Source organism: Brienomyrus brachyistius, chromosome 22 (genome assembly GCF_023856365.1).
Source record: "Brienomyrus brachyistius isolate T26 chromosome 22, BBRACH_0.4, whole genome shotgun sequence".
Lineage (NCBI taxonomy): Eukaryota > Metazoa > Chordata > Actinopteri > Osteoglossiformes > Mormyridae > Brienomyrus > Brienomyrus brachyistius.
This window is the reverse complement of record NC_064554.1, coordinates 8021100-8044384: the sequence shown is the minus strand read 5'-3', so window position 1 is coordinate 8044384 and position 23285 is coordinate 8021100. Positions and strand designations below refer to the sequence as shown.

Below are 23285 nucleotides of genomic sequence, written 5' to 3'. Positions count from 1 at the left end.
ACTAATTACACACTAGGCTAATTTGCTTTATTGCTTTAGGCTTTGTCATCCATTACGGAAGACTACTGTGGTGCAACATGCCACATTACATAAATAACACTCCCAACATGCAACATTCAAAACACTTCAATCCTCTTTTACATAAGGTGGGCTGATGGATTGTTCACATCATGGGGACCATCGAGGTTTGCATAATATAACTTCTCAGGCAAATATAGCCAAAATCAGAATCTTCTGGATAGTGCTAGAACTATAAAGAACAAGAGGGGCACCAGAATTCACTGTACAGACCTCCATGGAACACTGTCAAGAACTGGATCAACACCCACCATTAGCTTCCTTTCATAACTATCCACAGCCTGGACCTTTGTCCCTTGTGTCACTTTGTCACAGAGGTGATCTGCTCTTACTGGCCACGTCCAGATAGGCGTGGGCTTGGACCTCCCCAGCATTGTTCCTGGCGAAACACTGGAAGATTCCGGCGTCGTTGGGGTGCACCCTCCGAACTTGCAGGCCCATGGCAGATATGATGCGGTAGCGAGGATTGTTCAGCTTGCTGAGTGGCACGGAGTCCTTGTACCATTCCATCTTGGGCGTGGGCACTCCTGAAAGAAAGGAAGGTGTGTGTATGTACAGGGTAACCAATGAACAAGAACTCAGCAACTTAAAGGAGACAAAACAGGAAAAGAAATCAATCATTCACTGCATCATAAACAATAGGGTGAATCATATAATATGCATTTTGTCTTTTAAATCCTTTTTAATCCTTTAAAAATTTATGTCATGCCTAACATTATTACATAAAACCTCTTCAATTGGAATATATGTTGAATATATTTAAATAACATACAGTTTTGACATTTCTGTATCTCAAAGTCCAACAATATCAGGTGTTGCGACCATCCAAACAAATGAGCAAAGAAAGAAAATTAATAACATTGGCATGTAAGTAATTTAAAAATTAAATTAACTAGTTAGACAAAATAATTCTATGAATGGTCTAAATTCACGAAAAGCCTTCAAAACACTGGTTTTAAAACCATTAAGATAAAACAAACATCAGGTGGCACTACTAGGAAAAAGAGGTTTTTTTATTTAAAAGACATTTCAGAAAATAGTGCACTGGATGTTTCATCATCGATAAGACTCAGAGTGACATTCATGATGCAATGAAAAGGTACAGTACTGTAGATCTAATTCAAATATTGACAAAATGACCATTTTCAACTCACGGTTAGGCTTGCAGAGTTTTTCTGTCAGGTGGTACAACACATGGAAAACCATGAAATTATTGTAATACGGTAAAACTCAATATTTGTTTTTAAAATTTTATTTATAATCTTGATATCAAGGACAAATGTTTGTGCAGGTGTCCAAGCAATCTGTTTAATTTGAAAGGACCTTAAAAAGGCAGGTGGTGCAGCTTCATTTAGGAAACCCTTCCTTGTACAGTCTCCTAATTACTAAGTAATTATCTGGTAAATATACGTTAAATTATAGTTTATTATTGGTTAATTACAACAGGTAATACGTAGTACGTAAATCTCCACTATCACTCAGCTACTGTGTACTTGTGACCGGTTTAGGTTGGTAATAACCAGATGTGGCTATTTCAGGTCCAGAGAGTACAAATCCAGACCAGGATTTTGTTTCAACCAACCAGTTGAGCATAAAGAGTCACAGTCACAGAGTACTGAACTGGTTGGTTGAAACAAAATCCTTGTCTGGATTTGTACTTTCAGGACCTGAAACCTCCACCTCTGGTAATAACTAAGATATAATCACGAACTTTCTAGGAAATTCGGCAACCAATTCATAGAAACATCTCCTCCATTAGTGCATCCCCCCATCCATTTTCTGTAACTGCTTGTCCTATTCAGGGGATAGTTGTGGGGCAGTGGTGGTCTAATAATCAGCTAAGTGTGCTTGTGATTAGAAGGCTGCTGGTTTGAATCCCTGACCAGTAAAGTAGCATATACTGCAGGTTAAATGCAGAGGACATATTTTGTTGTTAGGTGTCAACAATAATAACAATTCACTTTCACTACACTTAACCCAGGATGGGGCACCAACACACACACACACACACACACACACACACACACACACACACACACAGAAACCTATGGATAGTTTGGTAACTCCAATTAACCTCCGTATGTTTTTGGGCTAGGTGAAGGGCTGGGGTACCTGCAGGAAACCACAAAGGGAGGGCATGTAAACTCCAGATATATTGAGATTCAAGCATTGGTCCCAGAGGTGTGAGGCAACAGTCCTATCCACTGCACCCCCTTGCCGCCCCCCTCCTCTATTACTCATTGATGTAAATTAGCATTATAGTTAATCCAAGGTTTATTTTGGCAGCAGCCCAAGTTAGAAATTAGGTTAGTACTTTCAAATACATTACTTTTCCTTAAATAGTTATTATTAATGGATACATCCATTTATAAAGGGTTTATTATATTTTACCGTATATTTACCTGGTAACAACCCTCGCAGGAAACGTTTCATGATCATTCATCTTTTTAAATACTGGGTACGTTCTTGTAGATTCAGATTCAGATTTTACTAAGTATCATATAATTTGTAACAGATTACTGCCTTTTCCATGTAATCAACACAGAGATGATTACATGGCGCTCTTTATGGACGCAGGTACACCCTCAAGGTGCACTAAAGAATGTTTATTCTGCAACATTAGTAAGTAAAACATGACAATTTACTCAGTAAGTATGCTGAAACTGGACTGTAAAAGGAAGCTTTGTTTGTTTCTATGGTATTACCAGGGTTAGAGAGTAGTAGTGAGGATTTCTCTGTGGTAATTAACCAATAATATACTATAATCTAGAATCATGTATTTACCAGATAATTATTTAATACAATGGTACCTCAGTATACGTCCGCTTTGGAATAAGTCCAATTTGGTACATGTCCTGTTTGGTTGCGAAAAATGTTGCGTGGTACAGTATATGACCTTGTTTGGAATACGACTCACGTGCTAGATCTTGTATCGGTCAAAATGAGTCACGACATTGCGCGCTACCCTTGTGTTCCTCTCTCGAGACAAAGCCACGCCTGCCCCTGAGCGCCAGTATGCCAGTTGCTACCATTCAGTGAACAACCCGCGCTATAACTCTATTTTCATTTATTTCATCTAATTGCTTTTGCATTTATGTATTTTAGTATTAAGCAGTGTTTAAATTATTTTAAACAACCGCGTCAATGAATAATATGCCAATAACAATAGGATTCTTTTTCATGGTAACGGATTAATCATTTTCCCTTTATTTCTTATGGGAAAAATTTGCTTGGTATATGTCCTGTTTGGTATAAATCCAAGGATCTGGAACGGATTACGGACGTATACCGAGGTACCACTGTAATTAGGGGGCTGTAAAAGGAAGGGATACCTCGCACTTGATATTATTACTAACCATAAATATAAAAAAAGAATTAGCAACGTCTGATGCATTAGAGACACTCAAATTATTATTTGATGAAGGTGTTCATTTGGAAAATAACTATGAAATATAATAATTTTTGGTTGTTCCACCTGACATTTTTTTGGTAAAAACCTTTTTATTCACCCAAATAAAGGAACAAAGAGATGAACAGATAAGTTTCCTCCATTTTCAGCCTCACGTGGCGTGAATCCCTCATTATGTCAGTACTGAGAAGAAGGCCAGTGATGGTCAAGAACCTGCACTGCCTGCTTTTGGAATAATATAAGCAACTTTTAATACAATGAACAGTCGACTCACAGGGTGGTTGCCAGCTGTTCCTGTTCCCTGGTCACTTTAAGAGCTAAGTATGTGTATTATGCTGACAATATAATTCACGTATATCCCCAACAGTTCATGAACATTGCAGAATTTATTTTTATTATTTTTATTTTTTATTTTAGTGATCAGTAGTCATTGCTGACACACCAGAGCACACAGTGCACAAAAAACTAAATGTGTCCTCTGCATTTAACCTATATGTGACGTTGTGACATACTGTAGCAAGGGGCAGCTAATTCAGCACCTGGGGAGCAGTGCTTGGGGGTGGTACCTCAGCGGTGCCTTGTGGGTCAGGGATTCGAGGCACCACTGAGGTACCCTGAGCAAGGTACCACCCCCAAGATTCCGAATCTGTTCCCTCAAATATCTGACCCATGCTTTTGTCCAATAAAGACAATTTACCAGTAAAGTTCGCGAATAAGACTGGCAGAAGTGCTACCGCAGGCAGCACAGAGGCCAATGAGCTGGCACTCTATCCAAAGGAGACAGAAGAGCTTTCACAGAATGGGCCCTATTTTCTACCGGGGCAAAATGTGACACAAAGTGGTTTTTCTAGTTTCGTACCAGTGAATTGCTCATTTTCATGCCATGTGTGCATGTCGTCAAAATAGCAAATGATTTTGCATCTGCTTTCTTCTCCTAAGAGTGGTGTTGGTTGCTATTTTAAGGCAGCAAAATAATATTGCGCTTTTGACTAACAAAAACGTCTAAAGTCAGTGGCACGTTGTTAAACAATATTTATGCGGCACACTACAGAAACACGCGGGTGCCAGACTCTCATTACGGACACAGCTACACCCTCAAAGGGCACTAATAGCTCTTTGCTATTATATTTATATACATTTTATTATAGAGTACAACTGGTCCTTTCATGTAATCATACCGTTCAATGAAACATCTTAGGAAAAAACATTTATAAAGTGAAGAAACCGTATCATTAAAAAAAAAAAATCATTCGAGATAATTATCAGAATTACTGTAAGCACGTATCTGTACTGTAATCGAAAGGACAGTTGGATTGCTGAAAATGCCTTTCAGAGATGTAGATAAGTCTGGCTGAACATCGCAACACAGCCCTTAGAAGGTTGCGGCATTTTTTGTGGCATGTTGTACAGTATGTTGCGTAACATTGCCATGTGTGATGGATGTCTGTTGGACATAAATGAGGACAAACTAGAGGACTTTAGAAGGCGTGATGCTGAACTGCATGTGCCGATGCCAGCAGAGGAGTGTACGCCGGCAGCCTCACTGGCAGGACGGGATCATCTGGTCCAAGAGCTGAATCATTTGTAGCCCAGTAAGCAATCTATATTGTGAGATGTAGTAAAATAACAGCCCTATTGCCTTCTATTTGAACATTAACCATCAAAACTGCAGGCTGTGTTTTGTTTAAAGAAAGATAACACTTTTATTTATATTTTGTGAACTTCAGACCCAAAATGTTTTTAAAAAAACACACAGGCATGATTAAGTCTCCATTCCCAGCCGCTGCACTCATTCAGCAGCGACCTTCCCCACCTTCTGACATCGTTGCGGCACTTTCAGCACTGAGCGGGTGATCTAATGATGCCAGAAAATGAGGACACACGAGCTGCTAGCTCATCCCACGTCTGCTTTACCCAAAAAGGCCTACGTGGAACAGTGCTACTCCTGTAGATCATGTGCTTGCTCCTTTTCACCTCGTGCATGAGCAGACACACCATTGTAACAGCAATCCACAGCATACCATGCCGCGCTGTCTTTTAAAGGTGAGGTGACGCACCTTTCTCATTGGCTCATTGCATGTTACGTCTTGCGCTGGTGCAAAGTCTGTTTTTTCTGCCGTCAAAATAGCAAAATGGATTTGGACACGCCCATAACTGTTAGCTAATGATCCCCCACTTTATTTGTAGAACACAAGGCTCAACTCACATAACTCTTGCCCTGTATTTGATGAAATACTTTTACTATAGATTTTTTTTTAATTGACATTGAAGCTGTGTAATATGAGTCTATCTTCAAACTGATTTTAAGAATTATATCATATTAATATGTTATGGTAAGGAGTTTGTAACAATGGACCCCAATGTGTACTCCTAATTGTCTTAATGTTATATTAATTTGGGGATTCAATGTATAAATATTTATAAGTTTTAATATTAGCAGTGAAATTTGTAAAAAGTGTGTGATTAATTGGTCAATGTATTAATTGATTCACAGCCCTATTTTTTTTATTGTGCACAGGGAACATGTCAGTGCAGTTGAGTGTGTACCCATCTTGTATATTATGTGATTTAATAAACTGTTATTTCATGTTTTGATCCTATACGATTTGCGATTTGTCTACTATTTTCAGACCTCTAACTCGCAGATTTTTTCGCTGCGGACCCGGGAGGGTGCATGTGGGGGGGCTCCTTTCTATAGATCAGAAGTGTCAGCCCTAGTGAGGACTGAGAGTTTGAGTGACAAAGGCGTCCGTCTCCAATTAGCCAGGCAACAAGGTAAGTTAAAACCGCGATATTCTTAAAAGGCCGATTAATGTGATTTAATTCTTGGGTCCAGCTGACAGTAAGGGTACATGATGAGAGTGGAAGCTTTGACAGAACAGGGAACTACACATGTGCTCATTGGGTGGCAGAGGACTTAGGCTGACATGGGTAGGGGGCTCCCCAAATGGGCCATTCAAGCTATTTTTTGGATTAACAAAAACAGAGAGAAATAAAGATGATGGAGCATCAATAACATGCTCCACACACGCAGTACCAGGGGTAAAACTTACCAATCAGGGTGGGGGCTGGTTTTAGTTCAGAAGAAAATAAAACTTGCTCTAAAGAAGAGCAGAATTTACCTAGTTTTAAACACAAAGCATGACACTGGTGTGAAGTGTGATTCATACCCCCACTGGGCAGTCCCATCAGGCTTTGTCTATCGTACCCTGTCAACACCGCTAGGGAACAGGAAGAGGGCGTACTAATATTCCCGCCAGCTTGGGAAGGCCCTCGAGTGAGATGTTCATGGTTCATTTCCTCCCTGACGGAGATATCCAGAGATGAACCAAATCTACAGTATGCAGATACATCCTCTGGAAAGAAAATAAAAAAGACTGTAGTGTAGCTCAGTGATCCACATTTTTTCCTGCGGAAATTTGTAGCTTCTCAGTTCAAAATCTGAAAATGGTTCAACTTTAAGATGGGACACAGATACTCCAAAATGTTATCATTCAAAACTTTCTGATGATACACAGTCAAGAGAAAACCCACCTCTAGCCTGACACTGGATGTCAACTGTTTTATCCACCTCTCCCATGATCTTCCTCTGGGGTTCAGCCGTGAAGTAGGGGGCCTCTGAGAAGGAACCATGACAAAAAGAAATACACATTAGAGTGGGGTTCCTACGTGGGGCTTAAATTTGGGGATCATGAAAGGGAACAGGCCCAATGTGAGGACCACAGGGGAACCACCCAAAAATAACCGGCATATAGATCAGAAGACACATCGGAACAGCTTCTGTCTATCAATGAAAGAGATGAGATGAGTTTGGTAGAAGCAATTTGATATGGTGCTATTATTATACACAAAGATTTGCAGATGTGCCATATCAGAAGTGTAGCAGAAAACACACGCAAAACAGCCAAAATATGCATGCATTTACAGATTTGTGTACAAATGTACAAATATCAATATACTTGCAAATCTCATTAAACATTTATAGATTCTTTTACACATTTACAAATCTGATTACACATAAACCATTTCAAACAACTTTCTACACACACATACAAATAATTTTACTATAATAATAGCCCCATTAAATTCCCTTCAAAAACCAAAATCCGAAAGGAAAAAAGAAAAAAATCCAAAAGAAAAAAAGTTTCTCCTGATAAAATTGCAGACAGTGACCTTTAATTTAATAAAGCAAACACCAGTTGTCAATTCATACTGCGTTTATCGGTACTTAATGCAGCATCTGCTAAAAGTTTGGCCACTTTAGCAGTTTCACTGCATGGTACAAGCATTTCCATTGCAGTTCTTTACTATTAGACAATGACTGACAGAGAGAGAGCAAGAGTGTGTGTTCAGTTCAGTCCTGAAAACCCAAACAGTGTTTTTCTCAGAGATAATTGCCACAGATAACTGTCACAGTCGTGTTGCCATCTTGGTAACAGCCTATAACAAAAAATCACTGCCATAAAAACATTTCTATTATAGTTCTGTTATTATATTTCTACTATGAAGTTTGCAGAAGAGTGCGGTTTCCTGATAACACAAGATGGCTGGTGAGTGCTTTTAATATACGGGGGAAAACTGTGAATAGATATTTGTTTACACTTAAATTGAGGGCAACCCACAATGTATAGTGGCAAACCCTCTATATTTAGAGGTTTTACACTGTATAATGAAGGCTTGCTTTGCACCTCCATTCACATGGATGGTCCCTTTATCTGCAGAGCGATACCAGAATGATGGTTACAAACAGCAAACAGACTCCATGCTGTAACCATGAAATCATAACTATTAAACAGCAGCTCCATGGGTGGCACCACCCCATAATGCTAAGGGTCTCAGGGACAGTCCACTCATCCCACACTAGCTCATTCTGGAGACAGCGATTAGAAACAGGCTGTCAGTTTGACTTTTCATTTTGTAGCCCCGTTTTTTCGTAACTGTAACTGTAACTGTGTTCTATGGGGCAGCGGTTTCGGCTCCACAACAACAAAAACAACAATCTAGGTGGAAGCCCGGTGTTAGCAGCGGGGATCTCAGTGATGCCTGTGCAGAGATGGGGGCGGGGGTGCTTTACCCATGACGGAGAGGAAGGCTCGGGCCTCAGCTGTCTTCTCACTGCTGTCCAGCAGGGTGGCCTCACACATGTATAGCCCCGCATCCACCGAGGTGGGGTTGATGACCGTCATCCTCCGGCCAAAACTGCCCACTGCACTGGCCAGGGTCACGCCGTTGTGTTTCCAGGTAATGCTCAGCTTTTCTATGGGTCTTTGGAGTGGGGGGGCAGGAGGGGGGGCGGGCAGAGACACATGGACACTGAGAATCTGAAACATTCACACTCTTCTTTAACTTTTGGTAGATGTCCCCCTACTCCCCCTCCCCCCCCAGCCTCTGTAGCCCTTTCAGAGGTGAAGACACTGACACAGCATAGTACAGAAAACGTGTGGACATGTAGGTGTCCTGGTTCTCACCTGCTTGCATTTCAGATCCTCCCATCCAGAGGTAAATTCTGTGATTTACCCCAAAGTAAATCATCCTAGTAAAAATGTCCCTACCAGCCACAATAACAGAATAATGTAGCCTCTCATAGCCAGCTCACCATTTACACTACCCCCCCCCCCCCCCACTACTGTTTTTATGATGTACAAGTGATGTAATAATGGATCACCAGGCAACCTTGTTAATCGCCTTGGGACAACCAAAATTCCTATTTTGTGTTTTATTGCAACGCCCTCTTGTTCTTTATTGTACTATTGTTAGTCCTATTGTTCCCTCCCTTGCAACTGTGGCACAAGAATTCCAATAAAACTTGATGTCTGTAGACGAAGTCAGGTATTCAGAGTCTGACACCTGCCTGGTGGTGTGGGAGACCCACCTGGCATTGGCCACGCACTCCAGGGACGCCTCACCACTCCCAGCGAGTACCGTGGTATTCCTGGGGGGGATCACGATCACCGGTGCCATAGGGTCTGCGGAGGAGTCCGAGTCTGCTTCAGGGGGGAGGTGGTGGAGGAAAGACACAACAACACATGTCATCCAGCACTGAGACTCTACCAGCAAACATCTCACGTCCAACAGAGTGATTTATAAGCTTTCTGTGCTGAGAGACGGGGCGTAATCAGGGCTTCGTGTTACGTGCTGTACTAAAGCAAGCAGATCCCCGATAACGCAGATCAGCCCCGAGCAGCTACAAAAGCAATGGATCATTCCAGGCATGTGCCACGGAGTCAGCATAACTGTGTGATTTGTATTTTACTTCTCAGGAAGGTCACAGTCACGACCATAATCCTTCCCCACTTATTTCCACTTCAGGGTTAAACCAGCAAAGACAATGGGCCAAATGCGTATTCGCACAGAATACCCTTGAGTGATTCCAGCTAAAACGAGGGAGTCTCTGTGAGCCTCTCCACCATGCAGAGTTAAAATGGGGGGGGGGGGAACTCGGATCACTCTGTCATTCATTAACCAGCGTCGTCTTAAATAGGCATGTTTTTGCCAAAATAGTGGAAATCTATGAGAGCAGCTGGTGCCTTCAATTATCAATAGATTACTTGGCTGGTGACTGAGAGGCGCTGAGTTATCGTTTCCACGATGCACGGTTGTGAGGTGGAGTAACACACAGAATTCTACTCTTATTTTCTACTTTTACATGGAATGCATGGATTTTTTACTTGCAGACACACAAGAAAGACGAGACTGAGCATTTCACAAATGACTGATGGGAGACTTGAGTTTTTATTCGTTTAAGTGAAATGATTCTTCTACTAATTGTTTTTTCAAAGTAAGGTAATTAACATGAGGGAGGAACATCCCTCTGACTCCATATGAAAATTCACAGCTTTGGTTCATCTCATGAATGTAATTAATAAAAAATTAACAAGGAAAGCAACAGGGCAGAGTGTGGAAATTTAAAAGACGCCATGAGATGAGTGTATAGCCTTTGATGAAGAAACATACAGGGGAGGCAATTAAAGCCTTCTTGTGAGATTCTCATTTCCTAGTAAAAACCGAAAGAAAATCTATTTGGTATAAACAGTCCCAGTGGCAGCAAAACAGTAATAAAGGCAGAAACAAACAAATACAGGATAATCAACACAGAATCAGGACACATACAATTATAAACACAAAGAAAGACGTTGCACATTACTCTCTTATGGACAGCATGGGGGCACAGTGAGGGCCCCTATCTGGCAGTCCCTTGATATGCTGTTAAACTGGTGTCTCAAAACTGCCTGTAGTGTGTGACTGTACAACAGACTGGCACCCCATTCAGGGTGCACATCAGACTGGTACCCTGTGATAGACCGGCATCCCATCCAGGATGTCCCCTGGTTTGTACCCTGGGATAGACTAGTATCCTGTCCAGGGTGTACCTGAGCCTTGTGTCATATGATAAACTCCATAACCCCCCAAACCCTGTATTAGATACATAGCTGGAAGATGGATGGATAGATGGATGAACATTGTTTAATGTCTGTGTGCACTTTGAAATGCTTGCGATTCCTCATCTTGCGAGCTTGATTCATGATCCCTCTTTAAGTTCTAGTGTGTGTCTCCTCCTCCATGTGACTGCAGGAGTGCATGCCTTTCCTTGCACCCACAGGGCAGATCTATTGGCTTTCTAACCCTGGATTATATTGCCAACTATGTCTCCCATCATCTCTGCTCCCCGCAGGATTCTGCATTACCGAGTTACTCGCCACCAATGGATCTAGCAGAACTCCGCGGTGCATTGATGTGCCATCTTACCCCTTTGCCCAAGCTACCCTCTCCACTGGCATACTTGCCAATATGATTTTCAGCGATGTTTTTCGTAACTCTGGCATGCCAGAAGGCATTGTTAGCAATAGACCAGCTTAATTTAGTTCTGGAGAGCATCATGCCACCACATAGGCATTACACTGATGTCCTATGGGTATAACCCACAAACAAACAGCCAAGTACACCCAAAATTCCTTATGTGATTTGTGCCCTTGAGAGGTAAAGGGGGCTGTCCCACATTTTTGACCCCTACCGCCTTTTTATTGAATATTTTCAATTGGATAAGTTATTATTATGCAAGTTATACCTCTGTGCTACCTATGATATGTATCAGTTGTAGGGTATAGGCAAACTGATTTTTTTGAAAAAAATTTTAACTTCGGAGCTCATTTTCTCAAAAGCCCACTTACCTCTCAAGGGCAAATCTGTCCCTTTGACTAACCCCACATCAGTGTGTTTTTGGATTTTAACCCTCATTATGGGGCCCAGCAATGTGCCACGGACCACTGGTTCTGGAGAAGTCTGGATAGAGGTACATGATCTCAGACCTGAGCGGTACAATGACAGAAAGCAGTTTCTGACCACTGATGACATTTCCCACTGGTCCTCCACTCCAGACAACAGGAAGAACTATTGCATCTGTATCTCCCCAGTCTTTCAAGTATCTATGCTTAAGCCCATTTGTCATAGCCCAATGCTTCCTATAACATAATATAATACATGTATAATATTAAGCAAAATGATTTATGTCAAAGTGACTAGGATACTTCGAGAAGCTACAGTAAATAGCACATATTTATGATTGAACTGGCTTTACTGGGTGAGCCCGTCAATCCTGACTGCAGAGATATTTAAGTTCTGCTTTGCAATACAAACAGATGATTGCATTTTCATTCACTTTTAATGTGAAGTGATTCCATACAACTAATAGTTTTGCTAAGTGTATGGATGGTCTTCCATCCACCATATTGCCGGGTGCTCAAAAAGAAGATTTTAACCAATGCTTTTAAATAATCGAGTAATCAAGTTTAATCGAATAATTGTGACAGCTCTGAATCCAGTTTTTATAGATCTTTCCTGGCCAGTCATGAAAAGACAAGGAAAAAAAAACAGACATCAGCAATGGCCATACAGGACTTGAACAGGAAACCATCTGATTGGCAGCTGACAGCCAGAGTGCCTCTTCAGCAGGATGGCTGAGGGTCTGTCCTATTCCGATCACTTCTCAGTATGGGAGCCCAACATAAAAACCAGGGGCCTTTGAACTCTGATGTCCCAGTGAAACACCATAAAATGTTCTGTGTGGTTCATCAGCTAACAAATATAACACATTTTGAGAAGCAGAAATGGCATCGCATCTAACACATAAAGAAGTCTTCGGGTTATGACATCAAGATGAAACTTTAGTATGAACGAGCAATAACAGTTGGCTGATGTCTTTGTAAACTTTTAGCGCTGTATAATGATAAAAATCTGATGTCATATTTTGTTGTCCAAAACAAGTGAAAAAGAGAGAGAATGCAAGGAAGAAAAAGGAACAAAAAGGCAAACGAAGGTGACGATGATGATTTCCGTAAGGTTTCTTACCGAGAGGTCTACGGTTCTTCTTCCTTGCTGTCCGATAGGCATGAGGAAGAGAAGGAACAATAATAATGGCAGACTCTATCATGTCACTTCAGTGATTTCACATAAACTGTGGCTTGCGATGTCCTGTGGCCCATGATGCTGAGAGAAGGTAGAGAGGTGCCACGGAAGACCAACAAGAAAAGCTAGGTTGCTTCTGGAAGAGGTGTCGCTAGGGCCAACAGGTTAGCCCATCTTGTATCTGTGTTGATCCCAATGCCCCAGGACAGTGATGGAGACACTATGCTGTAAAAACGGTGACGTCCTTCAGAAGACACATAAAACTGGGGTCCCGACTCTCTGAGGTGATAAAAGATCGCTGGGCAATTTTGACTGTCTGGTCCTTTGGAATCTGGCCACCTAATCATCCCCTATATTTAACTGGTGAATCCACTTCTGCCCATTCGCCACCTTAGCTACTGTGTGGTGAGCATACTGGTGTGCAATTGCTACCATCGCATCATCCAGGGAGGTGGCACACATTGGTGGTGAGTGAAGCGGCTCCCCATTGCTTTTGTGAAGCACTTTGGGTGTCTTTAAAAGTGCAATATATTCAGAAGGTGGGGAGGGTCTGTGGACAGTGCAGAGGGAAGGTGGAGAGGGATCATGGACGGCACTGAAGGAAGGTGGAATGGGAGTGCAGATGGTGCTGAGAGAAGGTGGGGAGGGACAGCGGATGGGGCTGAGAGAAGATGAAGAGGGATTGCGGACCGTGGATGGTGGTCAGAGAAAGTGGAGAGGGAGTGCAGACGACCCTGAAGCAAGGTGGAGAGGGACTGCAGACAGCCCTGAGAGAAGCTGGAGACGCACTAGGTACGGGGCTCAGAGCAGTTGGAGAGGGTCCACGAACTGTGCTGAGAGAAGGTGAGCACAGACCATGTACAACTCTGAGACAATATGGAAAGGGACCATGAACTGCAGATGGCACTGAGAAAAAGTGAAGAGGGACCACAGAAGGTGCTCAGAGCAGGTGGAGAGGGACTGCGGACAGCTCTAGGAGAAGGTGTAGAGGGACCGCAGAAGGTGTTCAGAGCAGGTGGAGAGAGTCCGCAGACAGCGCTAAGAGAAGGTGTAGAAGGACTGCAGAAGGTGCTCAAAGCAGGTGGAGAGGGACTGCGGACAGCGCTAAGAGATGGTGGAAAGGGACCACAGACAGCTCTAGGAGAAGGTGTAGAGGGACCGCAGAAGGTGCTCAGAGCAACTGGAGAGGGACTGCGGACAGCTCTAGGAGAAGGTGTAGAGGGACCGCAGAAGGTGTTCAGAGCAAGTGGAGAGAGAGCACAGACATCGCTAAGAGAAGGTGGAGAGGGACCGCGGACAATGCTAAGAGAAAGTGGAGAGGAACCACAGACAATGCTAAGAGAAGGTGGAGAGGGACCGCAGAAGGTGGAGGGGGACCACACACAGCATTAAGGGCAGGTGCCATCATCCTGTAATGAGTGGATTTTATTGCCTTGAATGTGCGCCAGTTGTGGGAAATTAATTACAGACCCTACTCTGCAGTTTTATTTACAAAACATTAAGAAAACCAGCTGCAGTATAAGGATAAATCTACTATTTATTTAGCATGTGCTAACATCTAGACAGATGTAGATGCTTGAAATGCTTAACAGGTTAATAAATCAGAGGGCTATAATTACCATAGCAGCAGACAATGTGGTGAGACACAAATGCAAAACAACTTCAGACTAAATTACAATTCAGGGCACAGGGGCTATGCATGCAACAGGGTAAAGGCACATCCAAGGCAAGTCAGATCAGCCAATGGGAGACAAGAGTCTCAACAAGGATTAAGTGTCTCCCATTGAACCAGAGGTTGGCTTTAAAAGCCTGTTTTTTTGTTTAACTATGGTGCAAAACATGTTACTGTGGCATCTCCAAGGGGCTTTTGGGCGAGCTGGTGTTTCACCTGAAGTCAATGGCTTGTTTTCCACTCTAAAGGTCAGGTGATACCAGTTCTGTACAATTCCAGATAAGTGATTCTGCATTTCCTCCCCTGAGACCCACTGTCTTGTTCAAAGGAAGGATCCAGCTGACGCATGACCAAACGCAACAGAGATTCACGGGCATGGCTGCGGAGATCTCTCTCTGAAAACTCAGCATAGAGAAAGTTAACACCCTCTCATGGTGAGCATAATTAAATGGTGTAACTTAGTGAAGGACATTATGAAATCATCTATAATACTGCTTTTCATCAAAATGAACTGTCACGCTTCCCCACAAAAAAGGATCTAAAATCACAATTGACGTCGATTAATAAAGTCAATTAAAATTGTCCTCCTCTAGTATCCCGGGAAATGCTTGATGAATAGGGCTCGTTTGCGCAAGATTAAATGAACTTTTTGCAAGTTACACATGAAAGAGGGGCTAGTCAATAGCTTAATTATTAATTACTCATTGTGCCATAGTGACAGAAACAACATTATATATTGTTTAATGAAAGGAGGAAAACATTTAAAGACAGAATATTTAAAGACAGACCATAATGTTTTTTTTCTATAATATAAATACCTTTCTTGATAGCCATGCTGACTATAAAAGACTGATCATTGTCCCTCTTCCTTAAAAACATCAACATGCTCCGTTCCCATGTGGACCCACCTTTGCTCTCACCCCCCCGGCCACCCCAGCTTTGCAGTCAGCCCCACTAGTGGCCACCCGCAATAGCCCCGAGACTCTGATCTGTTCTGGGGGAGATGTGAGTCTATATCCTGCTCAAGAGTTGAGGCAGTGGGCCTTTTTCCCAGACTCGCGTTACAGCTGCGGTTGACAGCTGATTTTCTGCCCCCAGGCCATGGAGGTGGATCCTTCGCTGGCATAAGGCCAGAGCGATAAAGTTTTCCCGAAGAGGCCTTCCCACGGGAGCCATAAACCCGTCGGGAAAGGGGCCCCATCCGTTATTCTGCTATCTAAGACATTCCGCCAGTCGCAGGAATTAATTTGCAGCCATCCACTTTATGTGCTCTATAAGGGAGGGGTTAGATAATAGGTTTCCTCTTTGACTGAATGTGCCCTAAATTTGGTAATCAGTTTTTTTATTACCCTAATTATTTATCTGCTTACTTTTTTACCATTCAGCAAAACCCTCACACAGCAGTACTGATAAAAACACCTGACAAGATTTCCTGCAGTTTTGCTATACACCACGTCTCATGAGAAAGAGCACAGATGCATTCTGGGATACTCACGTGTCACCATCATCATTACATGATCCTCTTTATGTACGGAAATCCAGCCTCCGATAAACTGTTAGCTACACAATGTGTATAGCAATGGACAAATGGTGGGGGACCTGACAGCCAGTGACTATAATGTACCAGTGGTGTCCAAATCTCAAAGTTGGCCAAGGGGGACTGTCAGGTGAGCTCAGGCAGGCTCCTCAGGAACAAGTGTTTGAGTGGAAATGTGCAGCTGCCTGTGGTGTCATTTGCGTTCTGTGTCACCTCCTCTACACGCTCACCGCAGTCTCTCTGTGGGCAGGCCGGCATGCTACGGACACGAGCGACTGCTGCCACACTCACGTACTTGTGTGCTGATATCACTGGGGGCCATGCTGAAAGAATCTCCTCAAATATGTAACCAAAGTGAAAAACGCTATAAATACTATAATACAGGTACCCAGATTTCAGGCTTGAAATTCACAGGCTCTGTTCATGGAGGTCATGCAGGTTCTCCCTGCGGTGCACGGGATTCTTACCCAGTATAAAAGGTGTACAGGTGTGTGACTGTCCAGAGCATCTGAGATCTTTTACCCTGTTATTCTGGAAGGCTATGGGCCTCTCAGATGGATGGATTCGTCGACGTTTGGTCACTGACCAGTTTTTAATTAAACAATAAAGTCCTCTTTTGCTGAATTATACATGATGTTTGGTTATATTATATTACAGTAAATCACATAATGAGATGAAAATAAAATTAAAACGGCACTAACATCTGTATTTACATTTTATTTACATGGGAAATAAGGCCTGTATGATACACCACCATAAATCCAATTACCAGCCTGTCTAATTTACTTTTATCATTCTGTTAGTTTGAATCTAGGTAAGCCCGAAAATTCCCAAAAACAGCAAACATTTGCAGACCAAAATTTTACAAATGACTCCTCAGGCATCAAGCATCCCAATACAACCCGGGGGAGTCGGCAGCCTGTAGTGTAACTGATGCTTACGGCATTCTGGCAGGGGGCCAGCAGAGCTGTACGGTCACCGCGACAGCTCCCCCCCCCACCCCACCCACTGAAAACGGGAACGTGAGTGCGATGAGGGAGGCAAACACCTCCTCAGAAGATCCGTCATCTGGTGGCACATTCTGGGGTGCGTGGAGGGGGCTGTGGAGAGAGCTAGAATACCCATAGCAGCTCTCCAGCTGTGCTTCATTAAAAAAAAGTGATAATGAAGAGTGTGCATCCTCAAAGCACAAGAGCTCTCTTCCGATGGACCCTCCTGTGCCATCCTGGTCTCTTTCTTTAGCTCCCCAACACGGATGTCAAGCCAGATACGAGGCCTGCGGGCTCTGTGCAGCCTGCTCTGGCCCAGCATATCGTACCTGCAGTTAGAAACAGGGGGGGTTTCTGCAATACCACGGCCAAGAACTATGAAAGCCCTCTAGAGGTAACTTCTGAGGTGACCAACTTTCAGCCTTCAGTTCACAGCTGCCTGTATCGCTGGATCAGGAGTATTCTCAGGGCTGGGTGGTACCAGTCATCTGCAGTGCTGATTTATTACTTAAGTCCCATCACAGGAATCTCCTCTGGTGAAGGTTCTGCTCTCTGCAACCTCGATGTAAACATCAGAATTACAGTAGACCGCCTGGAGATGAGTGGCATGGAGTAATCTGCAGGCCATTGGCTATAATTCTGATGTATGACCTCGGTCGGCTTCCTTCATGTGTGCTGTTTTTATTCCTGCATCATATCTACAGTGAGAGGACAGGGTACCGCCAGCGGGAAGTGAGGCTGACATAGGCAGAGGCGAGCAGAAAGGACAGGGAAACGCAGTGACACAACGCAGACGGTAAATGATGAGAAGCACCTCCTCCTTGGCCTGCCAGGTCTGCTTTACAGTGACACTGGAAGGAACAGGGAGTGACAGAGAGAAGCCAGACACTCGTCCCTACTGTACATACCGAGTGGCTAGTTCTCCTTCAGCCCATCTTCAGTCTGCTACAGCGGCTCACAGAGATGCCATTTTCCAGAGTCCCAGCAAGGACGACACTAGCCCCCACCTGCCTTCTATTCCCAACCCAAACCCCCACCTCAAATAAGAGCCACCTGTAAACAGCAAACATTTTGTTTGCATTAGACTTCAGGTAAACAAAAAAAAGCATAAATAACACAGATGAAGAGCACCCCCCCGGCAAACATAATTTAATATAATAATAATTATATTATAATAATATAATTATAATAATAATTTCAGATACAGCCTAAGTTTGTGCAACCTCTCCTCCTGCCCTTTTATATAAGCATCCCCATGGTGTCTACATTTTTCTCTAATCGTGTGACCAATAGAACAAATGCATCAGAAAAACCCTCGCAGCCCTGAAAATCCACATTGATTGCTATGCCCGCCATGGCCCCCCAATGGCAAAATACCAATTATATTAAGGTAAGTGCTTCTCTATAGTCCTTGCATTATCGTCTATTGCCTCAAATAGCATGCAGAATGGCTTTCCGCAATTTGCTCTCAAAGTAATTCACCTATCACCGTGATATTGTGAGATCTTGGGCTTCACCTGCAGAATACAAATTGGGGGGAGGGGGTGCCATCTGCCATCTCCTCAGCCTTTCTTACAGCATCTGCAATGTTCCTTGGGCATCAGGTGGTGGAAGGAGGGCATCATGTGTGAGGTTTGTCTCATTCATCACATAAATATGAGTGAAAGAGAAAAGGCCGGAATTCTGCAGCGAGAGCCCAACCCCCAACGCCGCGTGCCGCTTTACATGGGCAGAGTGAGGCTGCCCGTGGAGAAAAAAACCATCTGTGCATGATTCTTAATGCATGAGGCTCAAAGGAAAACAGAGACGCCTGCTGAGATGCCGACTGCCACCTGCGAGGGAGAGTTTTAGATGATAAGCTGCTTCTTAATGGGTGTGTTGTACGTGTTCCCAAACTAAAAGTCATGCGACTCTCAGACAAAGCCTAAGCAGGGAATCACAAAACCTAAAGAAAAGAAAAGAAATATATATATATATATATATATATATGGCTATTACAAATTATAATAAAATTATAAATCAAGCTTCACTGTGATCACATTTTGGACCTTGATGTGAAAGTTTTGAAAGCTGTTTTAATGGACACCCTCCATTCATGTATCACAGCCGGTTTCAAAAATCACTTCAAATACTAATACCACACTAAAGTCACAAAAGTTGGACCGACGCCGCTGGAAAAACCTTTTGCCCTTCTTTCCTCAAGGTTATGGCTTCCTATTAAAATCTACAGGAGGTGCTTTGGGTGAAGAACGCTATTGCGGAAAAGATGGAGGATTTAAAAACCCAACAGCTGAGAAGCAGAGACTGCCAGGCAAGTGACAAACTTTTCCAGGGTAGCGTGTTTAGTTTTGTGCTGCACACGCTTGATCCGGAACTTGCAGGCAGAAATCCGTCAAAGGATCACCTGGAAAATGTATGGGCAGTATGTGGCTCAGCAGGTCAGGACTCATACTCGTGATCAGAAGGCTGCCGATCCAAATCCTGGGACCAGAAAACTGATGCCGCCATTGGGCCCTTGAGCAAGGCTCTTAAGCGATTGCTCCGGAGGCCTTGGATAAATAGCTGACCCTGCACTTGGTCCCCAAGTTCTGCTCTAACCTGTGTGTACGTTTCAAAAGGAGTTTCAAGTTTCAAGAAGAGATATGAAAACAATCATTCCAACGTACTCATACTTATTTGCATATGGAAAATAAAGCATCATTTAATTTCAAAAACATGATACAGATTAATTAGGAGGTCATTGGCCAGTCGTAGCGAGTGGGTATCACAGTGCAACTAATGTTAGCTGTGGGGAAGGTGGTCTCCTCTTATGGTCTGTAGGCTGCACCTGGAGACTACATGGATGAGGCAGGAATGGGTTGAGAACTGTGGTTCACTGCACACTAAGCTCTTCATGAGCCGGCTCTGGGACTCCTTTAGCAAAAAAGGCTTTCTGCTGAGAGTCCATTACCACTGGATCCAGTGGCAGGACTCCAAAACGTGAGGGAAGCGAGGGGAGAGAAAATGAGACCGTGTTGCGAGTCACCTCAGTACAGCCAGCCAGGAAAAAAATAACTATGATACAGAGCTGAATGAAACAGAGAGGATCCCATGAACACCCTCTACGCCCATGCCTTCATCTCCCCCCAGTAACATCACACCCCCTTTATCCTAGTCCCATCCATCTAATACTCTCATGCTTCCTTCTATCCCCTTTGCTGCCACCCACACCTCACTCTGAATGAAACATGAGGGTATCTGCAGGCACTTTCCAAAACAGAGCGTCAGGAAGGCAGCTTGCCCCACCTGAAACTGTAAGACACTATGTGGATCAGCTGGCTCTATTTCCAGGAATATCCAGCTTCTATCTGTAAGTGGTCCGGACCCCGAATTGTTTTAAAATTGCCACCATTGTTCCAATATCTAGGAAATACACAAGAAAACTGGATTATTTGACTACAGAGCACTCACTCTGACACCAGTCATGCAAACTAACGCTGGCACACCACACGCCTACCACTGGGACAAATCGCACAGTTGAGGATGCTGTGCCTTCTGCACATTCTCCGACACCTGGACTACCCAAATACATCCTGTTCGTGGATTTCAGCCTTTAATGCTACTGTCCCAGAGTGGCTCCAGAACAAACTGGCCCAGCTGGTCCTCCATCCAGAACGTGTCAGGGGTATATCAACTTCCTGACAGGGAGGAAGCAGTCTGTGAGGCTGGGACCCTCTCTGTCTGCTTTGCTGCACTTCAGCACCACAGGGCTCTGTTCTCTCTGCTCTGCACCCCTATACACAAATCCAGGAAATTCTTAAATTTTGCCAATAGCAACTTTAGAGAACATATCTAACAATGATGTGAACTTCTGCCCAAGAGAGGCACCCATAACCGCCTCAAGCTCAAAACTATTTGACTAACTATTTGACAACTAATACGCATGAAATGTTAGGTAGATCGTAGTTGCCAGGGTGGAGAAGAGCACTGCAAGATGGGTGCAGATCCCATCCGGTGTATATGTTGATGCTTCCATGTGTCACTCTTACCAGTGTGGGCAAGCAATAAAAAAGGCCGATAGGATGTTGGGTTACATCTCTAGGTGTGTGGAGTTTAAGTCAAGGGAAGTGATGCTACAATTGCAAAGTTCCTTGGTAAGACCTCACCTAGAATATTGTGCAGGTTTGGTCACCATACCTTATGAAGGACATTGCTGCCTTGGAAAGGGTTCAGCGTAGGGCTACGAGAATGATTCCTGGTCTTAGAGGAATGCCATATGAGGAGGGGTTAGCTGAGCTAAATCTATTCAGCCTCGAGCAAAGGAGACTAAGGGGGGACATGATCCAGGTATATAAGATTCTAACAGGTCTGGATGATGTTCAGCCAAATGGTTTTTCAATATTAGTTTAACCCTCTGGGGTCTAGGGGTAGGGAACATACTTTCACTGACTGGGGCATGGTCACAAATTCAATTTAATATCATAAACTTAATTCATAGCAAACAAGTTATTTCTTATATATTTGTTTTGTCATTAAACTCATCAATCTTAGTGTACTTTGTAAATATGTTAGATTTATGTGAAGTTTTTAATTTGACCTCCTCTCTTTTGTAAATTTCTTAGGGATAAGCTGTGTGGCACCTAGATCCTTCTGATCCCTACTTACTACAAAACTCACAATCATAACATATCAGTTAAGTTCCACCCGGTCTTGTACTATTTCTGTTTACTGCACACTGACTTACAGTACAGTTGCTGCCCTTCGTAGCCAAACTTGCTCTCACCTATATCAACAAAAGTATTATATCCAGAGGAACTTATACGACAACCCGTCATAAACCCATAAGCAACGGAGCTGGTCCGCCCTTTACAGCTATAAAAGTTACCAATCTTTGGAGAAGCCTTTCCATAAGTTTTTAAGTATGTCTGTGGGAATTTTTGCCTCAAGAAGAACATTCGTGAGGTCAGGCAGTGATGTTGGATGTGAAGGCCTGGCTTGCAATCACTGTTAGAGCTCATACCAAAGGTATTTGATGGGGTTGAAGTTGGAACCTCAGAATTGTTCAAAATGTCTTGGTATGCCTTGGTATGCGTGTGATTTGTCACTCCGTATAACACGTTTGCACTGCTCCAGAGTCCACTCCTCCTGATGCTTGGCACTGCACTTGGTAACGGCTTGCATGCAGCTGCACGGCCATGGAAGTCCATTCTATGAAGCTCCCACTTGTGCTGGGGTTAATGCCCGGAGGAAGTTTGGAACTCTGCAGCTATTGAGTTAACAGAGCGTTGGTGACTTTGCAATCATATCCCTTTTGACCATAGAATATCTAGCAGAGAACAAATTTCACAAACTGACTTATTGCAAAGGTGGAATCCTATGATGGTACCATGTTTGAATTCACTAAAATCTTCAGAATGACCCATGCTTTCACAAATGTTTGCAAACCTAGCTACATGGCCAGGTGGGGGGGGGGGGGTAGATGAAGACAGAATGTGCTAACAGGGATGAAAAATATTTTTATTTTTTATTATAATCATTATAATAATAACAATAATAATTATTATTATCATGGCGTTACTTCTTATTCTGAAAGATTCTAAGAAAGGCCCTGATATTAATTTTGGAAGTCATTTTAGCACATTACTGCCTCAGCAACACAAGTGCAAATAAAGAAATGAAGAAAGTAGCTAAAGAAATATATTTACATTAACAGGTAAATTAATGCATTTATTTTAGCACTGATGGAAGGTGCAATGTTAGTGATGGTAGCACTGATGGAAATTATAAGGGTGTTGATGGAAAATGTAAAGTTAGCATTAATGGAAGGTACAGTGTTACTGATTTTAGCACTGATGGAAGCTGCAATGTTAGCAATGTTAGCCACAGAATCCTGCAGAAATGGCATCATGGGAATGTCTTCATGGGAATGCAAGGCTGCTCCTGTTCAGCCAATTGCATGGTGCAGAACCTCTGGTGAAGTCAGTGAAAGGGAGGAAATGAGAGCATATCCTGCTTCACTGCACCAACCTGGACACAGAATTCTGCGATTGCCAAGGGAGGCCCTTTAAAAGTCCATCTGAGATTCATTAAAGTGAAATTGTCTCGTCCCCAGTCCAAGGGATGCCAGTTGTTCTGTGGTGTATGTGGCCCCAGCTGAATGAAAGTCCACACGCCATGAAAACAGAACAGCCCAGAGCCTTTGGGGAAAGTGCTAGATCA

At 43.2% G+C, this 23285-nt stretch overlaps 1 protein-coding gene across 1 annotated transcript in view; it reads right to left on the bottom strand.

The window, feature by feature from the left end:
- LOC125718016 (protein sidekick-1-like) overlaps positions 1-23285 on the bottom strand; it is a 284877-nt gene that overhangs the window by 69375 nt on the left and 192217 nt on the right. Inside the window, exons 6-9 of the mRNA XM_048991479.1 lie at positions 9360-9474; positions 8562-8752; positions 7022-7105; positions 411-605 (exon numbers count right to left, since the gene is read on the bottom strand). Coding sequence (XP_048847436.1) covers positions 411-605; positions 7022-7105; positions 8562-8752; positions 9360-9474 — 585 coding nt within the window. The remainder of the gene's footprint in view (positions 1-410; positions 606-7021; positions 7106-8561; positions 8753-9359; positions 9475-23285) is intronic.